Source organism: Oncorhynchus mykiss, chromosome 15 (genome assembly GCF_013265735.2).
Source record: "Oncorhynchus mykiss isolate Arlee chromosome 15, USDA_OmykA_1.1, whole genome shotgun sequence".
Lineage (NCBI taxonomy): Eukaryota > Metazoa > Chordata > Actinopteri > Salmoniformes > Salmonidae > Oncorhynchus > Oncorhynchus mykiss.
In genome coordinates this window covers 70,573,323-70,593,104 of record NC_048579.1, presented here as the reverse complement: position 1 = coordinate 70,593,104, position 19,782 = coordinate 70,573,323, and the positions used below count along the sequence as shown (strand labels likewise).

The 19,782-nt window shown below is 41.8% G+C and overlaps 2 protein-coding genes across 7 annotated transcripts; both read left to right on the top strand.

Moving 5' to 3' along the window:
• The first annotated feature begins 427 nt into the window (after positions 1–427).
• On the top strand, positions 428–9,847 carry LOC110490634 (zinc finger protein 585A). Its single transcript, XM_036945168.1, has 7 exons — positions 428–581; positions 4,889–5,091; positions 5,355–5,453; positions 5,558–5,653; positions 5,790–5,900; positions 6,057–6,180; positions 6,707–9,847. The coding sequence occupies exons 1-7, from the start codon at positions 557–559 to the stop codon at positions 9,430–9,432; spliced, it is 3,384 nt and encodes a 1,127-aa protein (XP_036801063.1). The 5' UTR covers positions 428–556; the 3' UTR covers positions 9,433–9,847.
• On the top strand, positions 4,564–19,002 carry LOC110490800 (zinc finger protein 14-like). 6 transcript variants are annotated; one of them, XM_036945174.1, is made up of 7 exons: positions 4,564–4,888; positions 13,956–14,158; positions 14,437–14,535; positions 14,640–14,735; positions 15,062–15,172; positions 15,329–15,452; positions 16,001–19,000. In XM_036945174.1, exons 2-7 carry the CDS (start codon positions 14,021–14,023, stop codon positions 18,637–18,639), a joined length of 3,207 nt encoding a protein of 1,068 aa, XP_036801069.1. In that variant the 5' UTR covers positions 4,564–4,888; positions 13,956–14,020; the 3' UTR covers positions 18,640–19,000. The 6 variants fall into 6 exon arrangements, with proteins under 6 accessions (XP_036801069.1, XP_036801066.1, XP_036801068.1 ...); XM_036945171.1 differs by lacking the exon at positions 4,564–4,888 and adding an exon at positions 12,852–13,149 and having other exon boundaries at positions 16,001–19,002; XM_036945173.1 differs by lacking the exon at positions 4,564–4,888 and adding an exon at positions 13,319–13,517 and having other exon boundaries at positions 14,019–14,158.
• The last annotated feature ends 780 nt before the right edge of the window (positions 19,003–19,782 follow it).

The following is a 19,782-nucleotide window of genomic DNA, read 5'->3' as shown; positions in this document are numbered from 1 at the left end:
TTTCACATTTGTAACTTTGGAAAAGATACACTTCACAGAGAAGTCAACCAATGCTTGCAAAAATATCTGTTTTATCAGGATCCTTCAGGATCATTACAGGTTAAACTGGAACAAAATGATTCATTACGTTTGATTTTACTACAAGGTAGGCTAATCCATGGAAAGGTCCTTTGCATGAAGGGTATTCGGCAAAGGCTATTGACATTTTTATTTGACAGTTTCATGATATTTACGCACTTCCCGGTGGATTTTCTTAATTGTAATAATTATCAAAGGTTATGGCTAACCAATAGTAAGAGTTCCAATATGGCAAACCAAGTCAGTAACTGAATTTGCTGGCAAATATGTCTTTCTAATAATGTACAACTTCACGGGGATTTGTTATTCAGAAATTTGTGGGCGGTAAACGCAACCGGAAATTGAACGGACTAAATTCACTGTCACACTGCTACTGAAGATAACGTTTAAAACTTGCAAGCCTTTAAACATAGGAAATCATAGCTCTCACACTTAGCAACATTTTATGTTTTTTGGGTGAATATGGTATGAGGACGAGATGGACGAGAATCCTGACGAAAATGGTATTGTGGATTTTGTTAACTAGGCTTGGTGTGCTTGATGTTCAACATGGCGTATCCTTGCTAGATTTGCATTTGTTGTTCTTTTAGCATGTTAGGAATGTGAGGACTAGAATTTCAGAATCATCCACTGTTATGTTTTGTAAGGGATAGCCTGTTTAATAATAATTGATTTGATATATGTAGTTATTCAGCACGCGTTGCATTGTAGGAGGACATAGAGACCTAACGTTACCTTGACAAGAATGCATTGTTTTTACCCCAAATAAATAATCTGTATTTTTAAACATATTCGAAACTAATCGGGTGCGCGTTGTTGGCTTGTGCATGTAGTTCGAACGTTTGGGGCATCACCATAAGTGTCATTGTTATTTGAAATCTGCTACATTTTTAGTAAATATTTTAAATATGTATTTGAAGCAGCACTGTTTTATGTTAAATTCAACTTTGAATCTGTTCAGAATTCAATCAGGGTTGCGGCTCATATTAATTTCTTTAGCCCCGCACTGTATGTAGATGCCGAGATTGGGCTCCTTGGGACGTCCTTACCCTTACTTTTTATTACGTTTCAATTTAAATGGGGTGACGTCAGAGTTGGACGTCCAAAGGGTCCCTTTCATACTGAACAAAACTTTTAACGCAACATGTAACGTTATAGTGTTGGTTTCATGAGCTGAAATAAAGGATCCCAGAAATGTCCCTTATGCACAAAAAGCTTACTTCTCAAAAATGTTGTGCACATATTTGTTTGCATACCTGTTAATGAGCATTTCTTCTTTGCCAAGATAATCTGTCCCCATTACAGGTGAGGCATATCAAGAAGCTGATTAAACAGCATGATCATTACACAGGTGCCCCTTGTGCTGGGGACAATAAAAGGCCACTCCAAAATGTTCAGTTTTGTCACACAACACAATGCCACAGGTGTCTCAAGTTGAGAGGGAGCGTGCAATTGACATGCGGACTCCAGGAATGTCCACCAGAGCTGTTGCCAGACAATTGAATGTTCATATCTCTACCATAAGCCGCCGCCAAAGACATCTGATGATGGCGCCGGAGGGGATGGCTGCTGTCTTATCAGGTCTTAACCAATCATGCAAAAACATTTTTTTCGCATTCTTCATAACTTGTTTTGTACATAATATTGCTGCTACTGTCTCTTATGACCGAAAAGAGCTTCTGGACATCAGAACTGCGATTACTCACCTCAGATTAGATAGAGTTTTTCTAAAATGAGTCAGATAAGAGGGATATACTACAGACACCAGACCCAGATCCCCGCCATTCTCTGGAAACAGAGATTTTTGCGGAAAAATATCAGGGTGCATTGTGAGGATCAGGCGACAAGTGGCTAATTTGCCTTTACCTTCTGTCCTGCTAGCTAACGTTCAATTGCTGGAAAATAAATGAGAAGAACTGAAAGCGCGTATATCCTACCAACGGGACATTAAAAACGAATATCTTATGTTTCACTGAGTCGTGGCTGAATGACGACATTAAGAACATACAGCTGGTGGGTAATGCACTCTATCGGCAGGTTAGAACAGCAGCCTCTGGTAAGACACGGGGCGGGGGCCAATGCATATATGTAAACAGCTGATGCATGATATCTGACCTGCTCACCTGAGGTAGAGTATCTCATGATAAGCTGTAGACCACACTATCTACCTAGAGAGTTTTCATCTGTATTTTTTGTAGCTGTCTACGTACCACCATAGACGCTGGCACTAACAGCACACTCAATGAGCTGTATACCGCCATAAGCAAAAAGGAAAATGCTCATCCAGATGCGGCGCTCCTATTGGCCGGGGGCTTTAATGCAGGGAAAGAAATGAGGTAAAACTGATTTGTTTCCCATCAGCACGTTAAATGTGCAACCGGGGGGGGGGGGGGGGGGGGGGGGGGGGGGGGGGGGGGGGGGGGGGGGGTTGGGGATCTAGACCACCTTTACTTCACACACAGAGATTTGTACAAACCTCTCCCTTGCCCTACATTTGACAAATCTGACCATAATTCTATTCTCCTGATTCCTGATTACAAGCAAAAATTAAAGCAGGAAGCACCAGTGACTTGGTCTATAAAACAGTGGCCAGGTGAAGCAGATGCCAAGCTACAGGACTGTTTTGCTAACACAGACTGGAATATGTTCTGGTATTCTTCCGATGACATTGAGGAGTACACCACATCCATCACTGGCTTTATCAATAAGTGAATCGAGGACGTCGTACCCACAGTGATTGCACGTACATACCCCAACCAGAAGCCATGGATTACAGGCAACATACGGCACTGAGCTAAAGGGTAGATCTGCCTCTTTCAAGGAGCGAGACTCTAACCCGGAAGCTTATGAGAAATCCCGCTATGCCCTCCGAACCATCAAACAGGCAAAGCTTCAATACAGGACTAAGATCAAATCGTACTACACCAGCTCCGACGCTCGTCGGATGTGTCAGGGCTTGCCAACTATTACAGACTACAAAGGGAAGCGCAGCCGAGAGCAGCCAGATGAGCTAAATAACTTCTATGCTCGCTTCGAGGCAAGTAACACTGAATCATGCATGAGCGCATCAGCTGTTCTGGATGACTGTGTGATCACGCTCTCCGCAGCCGATGTAATACCTTTAAACAGGTAAACATTCACAAGGCCACAGGGCCAGACGGATTATCAGGACGTGTACTCCAAGCATGCGCTGACCAACTGGCAAGTGTCTTCACTGACATTTTTCAACCTCTCCCTGACTGAGTCTGTAATACCAACATGTTTCAAGCAGTCCCTGTGCCCAAGATCACTAAGGTAAACTGCCTAAATGACTACCGACCTGTAGCACTCATGTCTGTAGCCATGAAATGCTTTGAAAGGCTGGTCATGGCTCAATTCAAAACCATAATCCAAGAAATCCTAGACCCACTCCAATTTGCATACCGCACCAATAGATCCACAGATGATGCAATCTCTATTGCACGCCAGCTGCCCGTTCACACCTAGACAAAAGGAACACCTATGTGAGAGTGCTATTCATTGACTACAGCTCAGCGTTCAACACCATAGTGCCTTCCAAGGTCATCACTAAACTAGGGACCCTGGGACTAAACACCTCCCTCTGCAACTGGATCCTGGACTTCCTTACGGGCTGCCCCCAAGTGGTATGGGTAGGTAACAACACATCCGCCACGCTGATCCTCAACACGGGGGCCCCTCAGGGGTGCATGCTCAGTCCCCTCCTGTACTCCCTGTTCACTCATGACTGCACGGCTAGGCACGACTCCAACGCCGTCATTATGATTGCTGATGACACAATAGTGGTAGGCCTGATTACCGACAAAGATCAGACAGCCTATGGAGAGGAGGTCAGAGACCTGACCGTATGGCGCAAGGACAACAACCTCTCCCTCAACATGATCAAGACAAAAGAGATGATTGTGGACTACAGGAAAAGGAGGACCAAGCACGCCTCCATTCTCAGCGACAGGGTTGTAGTGGAGCAGGTTAGGCGCTTGAAGTTTCTTGGCATCCACGTCACCAACACACTAACATGGTCCAAGCACATCAAGACAGTCGTGAAGAGGGCACGACAAAACCTATTCCCCCTCAGGAGACTGAAAAGATTTGGCATGGGTCCTCACATCCTCAATGTTTTACAGCGGCACCACGAGAGCATCTTGATGGGTTGAATCACTGCCTGATATGGCAACTATTCGGCCTCCAACCGCAAGGCACTACAGAGGGTAGTGCGTACGGCCCAGTACATCACCGTGGGCAAAGCTTCCTGCCATCTAGGACCTCTATACGAGGCGTTGTCAGAGGAAGGCCCTAAAAATTGTCAGACTCCAGCCACCCTAGTCATAAACTTTTTTTCTCTGCTACTGCACGGCTTCTTCATCTGCGGGATCATCTGAGACCAGCCACCCAGACAGCTGATGAAACAGAAGTTTTTATGTCTGTAATAAAGCCCTTTTGTGGAGAGAAACTAATTCTGATTGGCTGGAAATTGCTTCCAATTGGGTGGGCCTATGCCCACCCATGGCTGCGACCCTGCCCAGTCATGTGAAATCCATAAATTAGAACCTAATGAATTTATTTAAATCGACTAATTTTCTTAAATGAATTATAACTCAGTGAAATCATTGAAATTGTATGTTTTTATATTTTTGTTTAGTATAGCATTTAGACCTCCCCTTCTAACTATACCTAGGATCTATGAATGTATACATCTGGTCAAGGTGACTGTACAGTGCAATGGGATAACTTCTTAGCTAGCAAGACATCTGGGTGGCTTTATTTACAAATTATTTTCCTATTTTTTTTTTAGGTCCCCCTCTTCTTCTTCCCTCTCTGCGTCTCTTCATTCCACCACTGCGGCTTGTCTCTGCAGCCATGTGGCAAGTGGTTCAGCGAGGAGATGTTCAAGATTATGGGATACTGGAGGAGTTTGTCACCACGTTGACCGACATTGTGCCAGAGCTTTTGAGTTGCAGTCAGAGGGCCCAACTCATTCTGGGGCTTCGAGCAAGGGTAAGAGATTGGGTTCAGAATGGGGAAAATAAACATGCAACACAATCATTGAGGTTAGTCTCCGACAACAATATTGTTGACTCTAGCATAAACCACCCAGCTGTTAAACATTGGCTGAGATGAAGACCCTGACACTGGTTTCTCAAATACTGCCATTGGCCCTTAGCTAGGCTAGCTATCATGTCCCAATGAGAACAGAGCAATGCCTACGAAGCGCGTGGTTGACCTTTGCTCTACTCCTGACTGGTCATCTGTAATTTTAGATGGTTCTGGAGTTGTGTCGCACTGAGCAGACAGCAGACCAAGACATTCAGCAACACCTGGACAGGATCCGAAGCCTCATATCCACTGGGGAAGCAGAGGTGAGTATCTTTCTGGGAGGGAGCAGAGGCCTATGTCACTCTAAATGTTGTGTCATTGAGTTGTTAAATGTGATTATTTAATTGTTGTGTGTGTTTTGTTGCAGTCAAGTGATGCAGAGGTGGAATTATCTGAATCAAACTTTGTAGAGCTGGTTGAATCTCTGCTGAAAGACCCAAGTGAAAGGGAGAACTTTTACCAGGTTTGTTTTGCTCTTATATGGTGGGAAAGTATAAAAGCTTTGCTGGTCTAGGTTTTAGTGGCCTAGTTTTATATTGTTTCAAACCAATATAAATATAGGTATTATTGGCATTTTAGGTTAATTTATTCTCTCCTAGGACGTGTTCCCTGTGGAATTTGGGCCCAAGTATGACACTGCAATACAGATGCTGATGTTAGAATTCCTTTCCAGACTTGAGAAGTTACTTCCCATACCAGACCTTGAACAGGTAATAAGAATGAATAACACCTTTATCTAATTAGCTTGGGGAATTAGATGTCAAGAATACCAATCAGTAATATTTTTCACTTTTAAACAAAGAAACTCAGTGTGACATGAGTTTGTCGTGGGTTAATGATTTTAAACCATGCTCCTCTCTCTCAAGACTGCCTCCTTGTTAAGTGCTGTCCCCTCTGCCCTGGAGAAATGTGTACAGTTTGTACCTGACCCCATACAATTGAGGACCCTGCTCCAGTACCACAGAAAACTTGGACATTTGGACTCCATCCGTAAGTATCATACAGTGTTCTAGATTGGTTGTGCCAAAATTGCAATTATAAATGGGGTAGTTTGGGTCTTGGATGCTGATTGGTTGATACCGAATTTCAGCCATGTGTATATCAAACAATTTGCCACAGGTATGATGTATAAATACTTGTTTACTGCTCTAATTACGTTGGTAACCAGTTTATATTAGCAATAAGGCACCTTTTTTGGGGTGTATGGCCAATATACTACTGCTAAGGGCTGTATACAGGCACTCCACATTGCGTCGTGCTTAGCGACAGCCCTTAGCCGTGGTATATTGGCCATATACCACACCCCCTCTGCCTTATGCTTAAATGTACCACACGCCCTCGGCCTTATTACTTGAATGATGTGTCAAGTAGAACAAATGTGACTTTTATCGGTAAAAGTTTATATTTGAGGCGTTTACATAATTTGCATGTATGATGTTAGTCAACTACTGTTGCAAAAAAAGTGAATTCACAGTGGAACTTTTTTTGTCATTGTCTCCCTCTTTTGCATCAAAAGGAACTCCATCGTCCTTTGGTGACTTCATCCTCTCCTCTCTGTCTCTTCCTCCATACGTGCGAGTGGTGACTGCCCCAGATGTAGACTCAGATACACAATCAGAAGGCATGAATTTGGAGGGAATGAAAGCAAGAGAGTTGTTGGAGAATCGGACAAAGGAAATCGATGTACTAGTCCCAGCAGATGAAGTTAGAAGATTCATAATTACTGAGCCAGATTACGGTATGGACATGGAGTCTGCCGTTGGGGAAAATGACAATCAAGCTGTCACTGGCTTGAATTTACTCAGACCATCACAATTAAAACGAAGCAAAAGGCTGCAGATTAAGGAAATGTGTTCAAAAGGTAGAAAACCTAAAAAAACTGGGCTTGCAAACAGACAGCCATCATCCTCCAAGGTGTGTCCTTCCCCAAAGAATTCATGCAGAAGAGGCCCATTCAATAAGGCATGTGAAGTGTGTGGAAAGACATTCACTCGGGTTGCAGCCATGAAAAGGCATCAGCTAACCCACAGTGAAAATCTCAAGTTTAAGTGCCACCAATGTGAAAAATTATTCTCGGATGGTCAAAGTCTGAAGAGACACCAGAAGCGAGTTTGTGAAAAGGAGCTAAACATGTTGCATGAAGATAAAAATGAGGAAGAGATCCCACAACCCTCAACTAGCAAACCTCAGATCCCATCACTCCTCAAGACTCCCTGTCCACCAGGGCCATCTCATCAAGGAACTCTGGACACTATCACAGCCACTAACACATGCTCTGTGTGTGGGAGGTTTTTTACTCGTACATCAAGCTTGGTGAGGCACATGAGCTCCCACTCAAAAGAGCGTCCATTTAGGTGTGACAATTGTGGTAAGAGATTCAAGTATTCATACGATTTTAGAAAACATCAGGGAGAATTGTGTCAGAAAGTGACCCAGGGAGATTTGTGTCAGGATGTTGGTCAGAACATGGCACAACAAAAGAGTGGCCTGGAACCAGAGAAGGTCTTTCTTGCCACTGCAGAGAATCGAACCCAGGTAGATTCCAAAACCTGTTATGTCTGTGGTAAGATTTTGACTTGTACCTCACAGATGGAAAGGCACTTGAAATCTCACTCAAAGGCACGTCCCTTTCATTGTGCTATTTGTGAGAGAAGCTTTAAGTACAAAGACTCTTTGAAGAAACATCAGGAAATCCTTGGACACGAGGGCATCCTAGAAGACTTTGATCTGAGTGTGGACCATCAAGTGGAAGTTAACACAGAGAGTTGCATCAGCCCTCTCACTACCAAGGAAAACGACACTGAGCTCCTTATCAAGGCTTTTACTCCAGCGCCAACTGCCAAAGAACACCCATGCACTGTGTGTGGGAAGATTTTGGACTGTGCTTCTCATTTAGCTACTCATATGAGATCCCATTCCGAAGAGCGTCCTTACCAATGTGTCAACTGTGAGCAGCGTTTTAAGTACAAGCAAAGTTTGAATCAACACCAGAGATATATCTGTAAGGTGAACCGAGAAGAGTCCTCTCAGATGGTAGACCAGCACCAAGAGGAGGAGTCTTGTGAACTGGTGGCTGTTAAGGCTGATACCCCAGAGACATCTACCAGTCGACTACAACTGGTTCACTGGTGTAAAAAATGTGGAAAGTGTTTCGATGACATCTGTAATTTGAAGCAACACCAGGAAAGTTCATGCAAAGAGGAAAAAAGAAAGGTGGTCTTCCAATGTGAAAAAAGAAAGGTGGTCTTCAAATGTGATGATTGTGGGAAGGACTTCAAAGGTTCATCATCCCTAAGGACACATAAGCGAATTCACAACCCATTCTATTGCTCTGATTGTGGAAGGGTCCTCCCAAACTCCATTGCCTTTGACAGACACAAGCTGATGCAGCACAAGGAAATCCAGTGTACCATGTGTGAGAAGACCTTTACCCTGTTGGGGCGTCTGAGAGAACACTATCTGCATCAACATAAATTCACAGGCCCATACCCCTGCTCTCAATGTGAGAAAACCTTCACTCAGTTATCGTACCTTGTCATCCATGAGAGGGTTCATTCAGGAGAGTACCTGTACCAGTGCTCTGTTTGTCAAGCAAAGTTTAATTCAGCAAATTCTCTAACAATACACAGTAGGAAGCACACAGGAGAAAAGCCGTTCCTGTGCTGGCAATGTGGAAAGAGCTTCAAGGCTGCTGGAGAACTGTCGGTGCATATGGGGACCCACTCAGAGGAGAGACCATTTTCCTGTTCGCAGTGTGACATGTCCTACAGAACAAAACTTCAGCTGAATTCACACATTGAACAAGTTCATGAGGGGGTGAGATACCCTTGTACTATCTGTGGAAAGCAGTTTTACAAAGCAGTGTCATTAAAAAGACACGAACTCACTCACACAGGAGAAAGACCATTTCCATGCTCCTATTGCACAAAAACCTTCATCACTGCCAATGAAAAAAGGCTGCATGAAAGATACCATACTGGTGAGAGACCATACAAATGTCAAGACTGTGGAAAGTCTTTCATTCAGTCAGGTTATCTGAAATCTCACCGACGTCTTCACACAGGAGAGAAGCCATTTGCATGTAGCTTTTGTGATAAAAGTTTCAGATTGTCTTATCATAGGTTAAAACACGAGCGAACCCATACAAGAAAAAATAAGCCACATGTGTGTGGAGAATGTGGGTTAGCTTTCGCTCAAAAAAAGTGCCTGACTGAACACCTATGCACTCACCCTGGGAATTAAAATAGACATTTTTTTTTTCGGAACTCTGATGTTCCTTTTTATTTTTTCTTAATTTTAAGACGGTACAGCAGGGAAAGTAGTGAGGTAGAAGGAAAGTAGGGGCACAGACAGAAGGGCAGAGAAGGAGTTTGAACCCTCGTCACCAGGTATATGTGGACCGGAGTCAAAAGCATTACCACTCTGGCATTTGAGTTCTTGTTGTGTACTGTAATATAAATATATATATATATATTAAAAAACACTGGTTTAACACCTTTTGCTTGTAATAGATTTTTTGTTTGTTGTTCATTTAATCTTTTATTCATAATTCCCTATATAATTTCAATAGATAAATTGTAATGTAAACTGTTATTCTCAAATAACTACAACATTGCATTTTCTGACAATAGTAATAATAAAGGAGGACATGAAAATATCTGATTTAAAAACGTGTGTATTCACATTCATATCTTGCACAGATTCACTTCATACATTTCTGCAAGCGTTGGTTGAATTTTGTATCAGTCATATTTGTATCATTCAGGTCAGCATCGCTGGTCCTCAAATGTCCCAGTGACACTGGAACAAACGTATTAATGACTTGATTTAACTGGAAGGCTAATCCATAGAAAGGTCCTTTGGGAGGAAGGGTATTTTTTCGGGCATATTGGCTATTTTATATTTTTATCCAAAAGCTTCATGGAGAAATAATTCATCCAAGTTTGGAATATTTATGACCTGTTATCCTTACTCAGGCCTTCTTTAAACCACTAAAACGGTCTCCGCATGGCAATTATTTTGGGCACGTGAGTCAGCAACATGACAGCATACACGAACAGCACAAATGACATACTCATAACCAAATGCAACACCATGGATGTTCCGAGTGGATCACGTTTGTTAAATCAGTGACCAACCTTTCAAACTTGCATTGTGGGGATAAACATGTTCCGTGGACTGCATGAACTTTACAACAACATGTGATCAAAAGTCACGAAGTTTTGACTGCAGTCGACTTCCAATTTTCTGCAGTTGCTCCTCACCAGCTCCTCATCGCCTGCGTTGTGGGAGGCACTGATTTCCTTAAAAAATGTACTATCAGTTTTTTTTCCAACCAGTACGTACCATGGTTTTTGGTTTTTGTACTAGTAGCATGTTGTAAAACAAAAGCATGGTAGTTGTTTACAGTGAATTATGATGGTCTGTGCCCCACCGTTTTCCGGGTAATATGACCAAAATCGAAGTAATTTATGATACTCGCATAATGCAACATTTACTACTATAGTAGCTCTGAAATGGCTAAGCGTAAACCTAGTACCCTCTTAAACCCCTTTAGCTCATAGTGAAAAACCACAACACACATGGTCTAGTAGTGTACCCTCTTAAACCTTGGGAGCTGGATAGAGTATGGTGAGAAGAATGACAGGAGTCGGAAACCGTAAACTAACTTATCTCTTCAATACATTTTTCAGTTTGCTCTCATTCAACTGAATTGGCTACTCTTATACTATTCTAAATAGCCAACATACTAAAAAAACATGTTTTTAAAAGGTATTAATTATCATATTATTTAATAGATTCTCACCATATCCCTACAATGTTTCATTTTGTTACTCTGCAAGAACGTTCGTTGATCCTGTCGCCATGACTACGACAGGCTAGCTGGACTGGAGCGAACTTTAGCCGATTTCTATGTTAACGGGATTTTATAAATGTATTAAACTATCAAAACATAAAATAACAACAGTTATATCACTACAATCCGTTTAACTTGTGGTTTCCTATCCTACGGTTTACAACTTGCTCACCGTGATGATAACGTTAAAAATATTTCGTTTATCTGGTGCCTCATCAGTTTTAACTAGTCAATCTAGCGCGAGAGCCTCTGTGGGAGAGCGCGTGAAGCAACCAGTAGAGCGAGCGGCGGACTCTGCGGGCTGAAACAAGCACAACGCCCCTTGACTATAAATACTAAATTATTACAAAATGCCAAAGATCAGGCTACCATATATCTCACTTTCTCCCACATTTCAGGTTGGCAACACAGGGAACCCAAACATGAGCAAAATACGGTACTATTAATACATAAAGTATTACAGCTTTTTCCACAGCAACTATTTTCCTTTTTCTTTGATGTTTCAGAAAACTAGGACCAACAAGTAGCCTCCCTCTGACTTTATAAGAAACGTGCCCATACTGGTATATCAATTCATCAATTTAAAGGCCAACCAACCTCTTTTCACATTGGGGGGTTTATTTATTTAATGCATTATATAGCCATTATACCATGGTAACGCACACTTAATAAAGATAGTACCATATATCATTTTTTGGTACCATTCATCATAATTGTGCATTACCATGGTAGAATGTATAATGCGGTTTAACACCAGGGTATTTCCATGAGCCACATCTATACCATGGTATAAATGAGGCAATACCATGGTAATATTTAGGTACAATAGCAGTACCATGGTAGTAACATCATACTTCAAGGCTAAAACCATGGTACATTTCCATAATTCAGACAATATCATGGTGTAAGTGAAAGTACCATAGTAGTACCATGATATGAATGAAGTACCATAGTACTAGCATGGAACATTTTTGTAAGGGAATTGTCAACCGATCATTAGAGTGTTTTTGTTTGACAAATGCGAACGGAACCAAAGACCATCAGGTAGCATTTTAGCCGCATGGATATAATTATAATTATTTTACATTTTTTATTGCAACAATAATAGCAATATTACACATCAATACTGGGACATTCCTGTGTATACAATAAAATGTTCAAAAATTCAACACCAAGACATCTTTAGATGTGACAAGGCTATGAGACTTTAACCGACATGTTAATGAGTTCTAATATATTTTCCAACTTTTTAAGTTTAACAGGTTTGAGGAATATTTGGCCAAGAGAATAATAATGTTAATAAAATAGTTATCGGAATTACAAAGATAAGCATAATGCCATTTAACATCATCAAAGGCAAACATATACAGTGGATATATACAAATTAATGTGATATTTGAGGCTCTCTCCTCAATTTATGCTTAAAAAAAAAAAAATGTAATCCTTTATTTAACTAGGCAAGTCAGTTAAGAAAAAATGTGTATTTACAATGAGGGCCTACAACTTGATAGCACAATGTACACACATATTTTCAGTGTGTGATATGGGGGTTGGAGACATGTTTATTTCGACATCACAAATAATTACTTTTATAAACAATGACAACACTGCCATGTTGCATGGAGCCTTGCTGATAGAAAACCACATCAATGTCAGACTTTAAACTGTAGCAGATTCACCTCCCCTGACTTCACTCCTCAAATTTTCGTCTGCAGACGGTTGCTTCAGCCTTACCACTCATACAAGCCCACATAACACTGCTTTTAAGGGCAGCAAGCACATCCCAGGGGGCATCAGTTCCAATGAAGTGTAGAGAATATGGGAATGGTCATTGATTATGGTGTGGGCTTTTTTCCAGTTTGCTGTTTGTGGAAGGAGCATGACAGGGGTAAATCCATCTAGTAGGTTACACATGAGGAGATGGAGAAAGAGGGCAATCTCGATTTCAATGCACATCATGTGATCCACATAGTTTATGGTGTACTGTACATGGTTTCAAAGTCATCTTTTTAGGCTGTGTTTTATTGTTGCACATTGTTGACCCTCACATTTAGGGACACATTATTGAGCCATGCCAGACTCTGGGATTTACACACTTGCAGGTGAGTTTCTAAATATGTTTTATGATTATACAAGGGGATTGCTAACTATTGTAATAATTATTTTTAGTTGGCACACCAAGTCAATAACCGAACTTCCTGAAAAAGATGACTTTCTTTAAAAAATCTATTCCGAATTTTAACTCAATTCACGAGGACTTTTATTCTGGGGGGTGCAAACGCAACCGGAAATTGAACGGACTACGTTCAGTGTCACACTCAATGCTACCGACGGTTAGGTTTTAAAACTGTTGTAAGCCTTTTAACTTTGGAAACCGTCTTTATAACAAACACTTAGCTAATTTTCAAGCTTCGTGCGTGAATACTTTTGTATGAGGACGAGATGCAATGTCAAAATCCCAGCGAAAATGGTATTGCGGATTTGTTTTCACTAGACTTGGTGTGCTTGATGTTCAACATGGCGTATCCTCGCTAAATTTCCGTATGTCTCGATCTTTTAAGTACGCTAGAAGCGGGAGGACTAGTACTTCTGAATCATCTACTGTTTTTTTAAGGGATAGCCTATTTAGATGTACAATTACCTTGGCAAGCATGTTATGTTTTTTTCCCTTTAACCAAATTAGTTGCTAGATAGGGACCTCAATATTTGGAACTAATCTGGTGCGCTTGATTAGTTCATATGAATGCAGTTTCCACGTTTGGGGCAATTCCATTGGTTTCATTTTGTCTTACAAGTTAAATCAGGAACCTTGAGGAAATATTTGAAATGTTTTTTTAACCATCTCTAACTTTCAATATCAGTTCAGTATTATTTCAATCATTATTGCGGCTCATATCCTTATTTTTAGGTCCCCCTCTTCTTCTTCCCTCTCTGCGTCTCTTCATTCCACCACTGCGGCTTGTCTCTGCAGCCATGTGGCAAGTGGTTCAGCGAGGAGACGTTCAAGATTATGGGATGCTGGAGGAGTTTGTCACCACGGTGACAGACATTGTGCCAGAGCTTTTGAGTTGCAGTCAGAGGGCCCAACTCATTCTGGGGCTTCGAGCAAGGGTAAGAGATTGGGTTCAGAATGGGGAAAAAGAAACATGCAACAAGATCATGCGAGGTTACTCTCTGACAACAATATTGTTGACTCTAGCCTAAAACAGCCAGCTGTTAAACATTGATTGAGATAAAGACCCTGACACTGGTTTCTCAAATACTGCCGTTGGCCCTTAGCTAGGCTAGCTATCATTTTCTCCAAATGTGTCCCAATGAGAACAGAGCAATGCCTATGAAGCGTGTGGTTGACCTTTGCTCTACTCCTGACTGGTCATCTGTAATTTTAGATGGTTCTGGAGTTGTGTCGCACTGAGCAGACAGCAGACCAAGACATTCAGCAACACCTGGCCAGGATCCGAAGCCTCATATCCACTGGAGAAGCAGAGGTGAGTATCTTTCTGGGAGGGAGCAGAGGCCTATGTCACTCTAAATGTTGTGTCATTGAGTTGTTAAATGTGATTATTTAACTGTTGTGCATGTTTTGTTGCAGTCAGGTGATGCTGAGGTGGAATTATCTGAATCAAAGTTTGTGGAGCTGGTTGAATCTCTGCTGAAAGACCCAAGTGAAAGGGAGAACTTCTACCAGGTTTGTGTTGCTCTTATATGGTAGGGAAGTGACCACCTCTTTCTGCTTGACTTCCCTATCCAGTCCCATGATTATTTTGGATAAAAAAATAACTCCAGGCTACATTTTAACACATGAAACCAAATAGAAAGTATGTAGAAATAATAATGGACCTATATAATTTCAGATAACTGCCCTTATCTTGACTAACAAAAGCTGTGTGGCCCTCGGAATTTTGAAACCCCGATGTGGCCCTTGAGCCAAAAAGTTTGCTGGTCTAGGTTACAAAAGGCAAATACTAGGCTAATTATTGACATTAATTATTACATTAATTTATTCTCTCCTAGGACGTCTTCCCTGTGGAATTTGGGCCCAAGTATGACACTGCAATACAGATGCTGATGTTAGAATTCCTTTCCAGACTTGAGAAGTTACTTCCCATACCAGACCTTGAACAGGTAATAAGAATGAATAACACCTTAATCTAATCAGCTTGGGGAAATAGAAGTAAAGAATACCAAGTAATAATCAATAATATTTTCATGTTTAAAAAACTGTGTTGGACATGAGTATGCAGTTGTTAATGCTTTGAAACCATGCTCCTCTCTCTCAAGACTGCCTCCTTGTTAAATGCTGTCCCCTCTGCCCTGGAGAAATGTGTACAGTTTGTACCTGACCCCAAACAATTGAGGACCCTGCTCCAGTACCACAGAAAACGTGGACATTTGGATTCCATCGGTGAGTATCGTACAGACTCAGAGGATCCATAGCAGGTAGCCTAGAGCGTTGGGCCAGTAACCGAGAGGTTCCTGGTTCAAATATCTGAGCCGACAAGGTGAAAATCTGTCTTTGCACTTGAGCAAGGCACTCAACCCTCATTTTCTCCAGGGGTGCTGTATTACTATGGCTGACCATGTAAAACAACACATTTCACTACACCTATCTGGTGTATGTGACAAAAAAACACTTTTTTTTGTTGTTGCTTGGATTGGCTGTGCCAAAATTGCAAATATTTGAAGTATAAGCTAGTTGTACATGATGCAAATATGAATTGTGTAAAATGTCATTTTGTTGTTGTGTTTTTTTGCACAAGTGCTTGATGAATAGTGTCTTGTAAGTCATGGGTTGGGCACCAAATGGAATATGAAACTGAAATTAAATAAATAAATAACAATTATATAAGATTGTGGAAATGTAGTTGACATGTATGACGTTGGTCAAACACTGTTGCAGAAAATATATTAATTCAGTTCAACCTGTCTTTTGTCTCCCCCTTGCACAAAAAGAAACTCCATCATCCTTTGGTGACTACATCCTCTCCTCTCTGTCTCTCCCTCCACATGTACGTGTGGTGACTGCCACAGAAGTAGATTCACAATCAGAATGTTTGGCTAGAGTGGAAGGAAAAGGGTTGGTGGAGGGTACAATAGAGAAAAATGGAGGACTACTTGCACCAGATGAAGATCAAAGAGACGCATTTACTGAGAAGGAGCTTGCTATGAATAGGAAGCCTGTAAGTGTGGAAACGGACAATCAAGCTGTCACCGGAATTCATGTTCAAACCTCAAAACAAAGCAAGAGGCTGCAGATCAAGAAAATACGGTCAAAAGTACAAAAACCATGTAAAACGGATTCTTCCGAGCGGGCAATCCAACAGCCATCCTCCTCCAAGGTGCACACCTCCCTGAGGAAGTCATGCAAAAGAGGCCCGTTCAGGAAGACATGCCCCGACTGTGGGAGGACTTTTGCTCGTGCCACGTCCTTTAGAAGGCACCAGCGAAGCCACACTCAAGATCATGATCATAGGTTTAAGTGCCTCAAATGTGCAATAGGCTTCAAGGATCTTTATGATCTGAAGAGACACCAGCAAGGAGTTTGTGAAAATAACCTCTCAACTTTGGTTGATTGGGAAAATAAAGAAGAGATCCCACAACCCTCAACTAGCAAATCTCCGAACACATCACCCCTTAAGACGCTCTCTCCATCAGGGCTAACACAGAAAAGACCTCTGGACACCAAAACATGCTCTTTGTGTAGGAGGTTTTTCACTCGTACTTCAGACATGGCCAGGCACATGAGATCCCACTCAAAAGAGCATCCATTTTGGTGTGTAAATTGTGATAAGAGATTCAAGTATTCATATGATTTGAAGAGGCACCAGAGAGATTTGTGTAAGAAAGTGAACCAGGAAGATTTAGGTCAGGTTGGTCAAAACTTGTCACAACAGAAGGGGAAACCGCAGCCAGAGAAAGATGAATCCCAATCAATGGGTAGCACTGGGTCTCTTGGCACTGATGAAAACCCGCAACCATCTCACAAAGGGCTGTCCGACTCAAAAACCTGTTGTGTCTGTGGTAGGATTTTGACTCGTACCTCAGACATGGAAAGGCACTTGAAATCTCACTCAAAGGAGCGTCCCTTTCATTGTGCTATTTGTGAGAGAAGTTTTAAGTACAAAGATACCTTGAAGAAACATCAGGAAATCCTTGGCCACGAGGGCATCCTAGAAGACTTGGGTCAGAGTGTGGACCAGCAACAAGCGGAAGTTAAAACCGAAGGTTGCAGCAGTCCTCTCACTACCAAGGAAAACGACACTGGGACCCTCATCACAGCTGCTACTTCAGTGCCGACTCTCAAAGAACCCAAACCATGCACTGTGTGTGGGAAGATTTTTAACCGTGCTTCAGGAATGGCTATTCATATGAGATCCCATTCAGATGAGCGTCCTTATCAATGTGGCAATTGTGAACAGCGCTTCAAGTACATGCATGGTTTAAAGAAACACCAGAGGGATATCTGTCTGAAGGTGAACCAAGAAGAAGCATCTAAGTTGGTGGACCAGCAACAAGAGGATGCTACTCCAGAGGAGGCTGGTGAACTGCTAGCCACTGATGACACAAGGGCAGAATGCAAGGAGGAAGAAAGAAAGGTGGTATTCAAATGTGATGAATGCGACAAGGAATTCAAAGGCTCATCCTCCCTAAGAACACACAAACGAATTCACAATCCATTCTATTGCTCTGATTGTGGAAGGATATACCCAAACTCCATTGCCTTTGACAGACACAAGCTGATGCACAAAGAAATCCAGTGTACCATGTGTGAGAAGACCTTTACCCTGTTGGGGCGTCTGAGAGAACATTATCTGCATCAACATAAATTCACAGGACCATACCCCTGCTCTCAATGTGAGAAAACCTTCACTCAGTTATCGTACCTTGTCATCCATGAGAGGGTTCACTCGGGAGAGTACCTGTACCAGTGTTCTGTTTGTCCAGAAAAATTCAGAACAGCCAATTCTCTAACAATACACAGTAGGAAGCACACAGGAGAAAAGCCGTTCCTGTGCTGGCAATGTGGAAAGAGCTACAGGGCCGCTTCTGAACTGTCGGTGCATATGGGGACTCACTCAGAGGAGAAACCCTTTTCTTGTTCGCAGTGTGACATGACTTATCGGACAAAGATTCAGCTGAATACACACATTGATCAAGTTCACGAGGGGGTGAGATTTACCTGTACAGTCTGTGGAAAGCAGTTTTACAAAGCAGTGTCATTAAAAAGACACGAACTCACTCACACAGGAGAAAGACCATTTCCATGCTCCTATTGCGAAAAAACCTTCATCACAGCAAATGAAAGGAGGTTGCATGAAAGATACCATACTGGTGAGAGACCATACAAATGTCAAGACTGTGGAAAGTCCTTCATCCAGTCAGGTTACCTGAAATCACACCAACGACTTCACACAGGAGAGAAGCCATTTTCATGCAGCGTTTGTGACAAACGTTTCAGATTTTCTCATCATATGAAAAGGCACCAGAAAACCCATACAGAGAAGCATGTATGTGGGGAATGTGGGGAATCTTTCACCCAAATTCGATGCCTCAAGGCTCACCAACTCACTCACTCCCTCAATGAAAATTGAGTTACTGTTGTACATTTGCATATCAGTTGTTGAATGTTTTTTTTTATTTTTCTTTTGGATAGATTTAATAACTAGGTCCGTCAGATTAGTTAAGTGGATATTTTGAATAGATCATCTAAAATGTTGTGTAGAGTCGGCTGCAAGTATTGATTGTAAGTCATTTGTAAAGAGAATCTAAATGACCAATGGGCAACTGAATTTACTTGATGGACAAATCCACCCAAAAACATATATTTTGGTATTTGTTTCATTAGTCCATTGTTGACGTACAGTGCATTTGAAAAGTATTTAGACCCCTTGACATTTTGTTACATTACAGCTTTATTTAAAAAAAATGTTTTTCCCCCTCTAATCTAAACACAATACCCCATAATGACAAAGCAAAAAACAGTTTTTTAGAAATGTTTGCAAATATATATATATAAAAAAAAAAAAAACGATATCATATTTACATAAGTATTCAGACCCTGTACTCAGTACTTTGTTGAAGCACCTTTAGCAGTGATTACAGCCTCGAGTCTTCTTGGGTATGACGCTACAAGCTTGACACACCTGTATTTGGGGAGTTTCTCCCGTTCTTCTCTGCAGATCCTCTCAAGCTCTGTCAGGTTGGATGTGGAGAGTCGCTCCACAGCTATTTTCAGGATACTCCAAAAATGATGTATCTGGTTCAAGTCTGGGTTCTGGCTGGACCACTCAAGGACTTTCAGAAACTTATCCCGAACCCACTCCTGCATTGTCTTGGCTGTGTGCTTAGGGTCGTTGTCCTGTTGGAAGGTGAACCTTTCCCAGTCTGCGGTCCTGAGCAGGTTTTCATCAAGGATCTCTCTGTACTTTGCTCTAAACATATTTTCCTTGATCCTGACTAGTCTCCCAGTCCCTGCTGCTGAAAAACATCCCAACAGCATGATGCTGCCACCATGCTTCACTGTAGGGATGGTGCTAGGTTTTTTCCAGGCGTGACGCTTGGGATTCAGGCCAAAGAGTTCAATCTTGGTTTCATCAGACCAGAAAATCTTGTTTCTCATGGTTTGAGAGTCCTTTAGATCGCCTGCGTCCAGCACGGACCCGCTCAATGGCGAGCTGCGATCTGGATGTGGTCTTGGCACTCATCCAATTCTGCCTTTCAAACCGTTGGAGTCT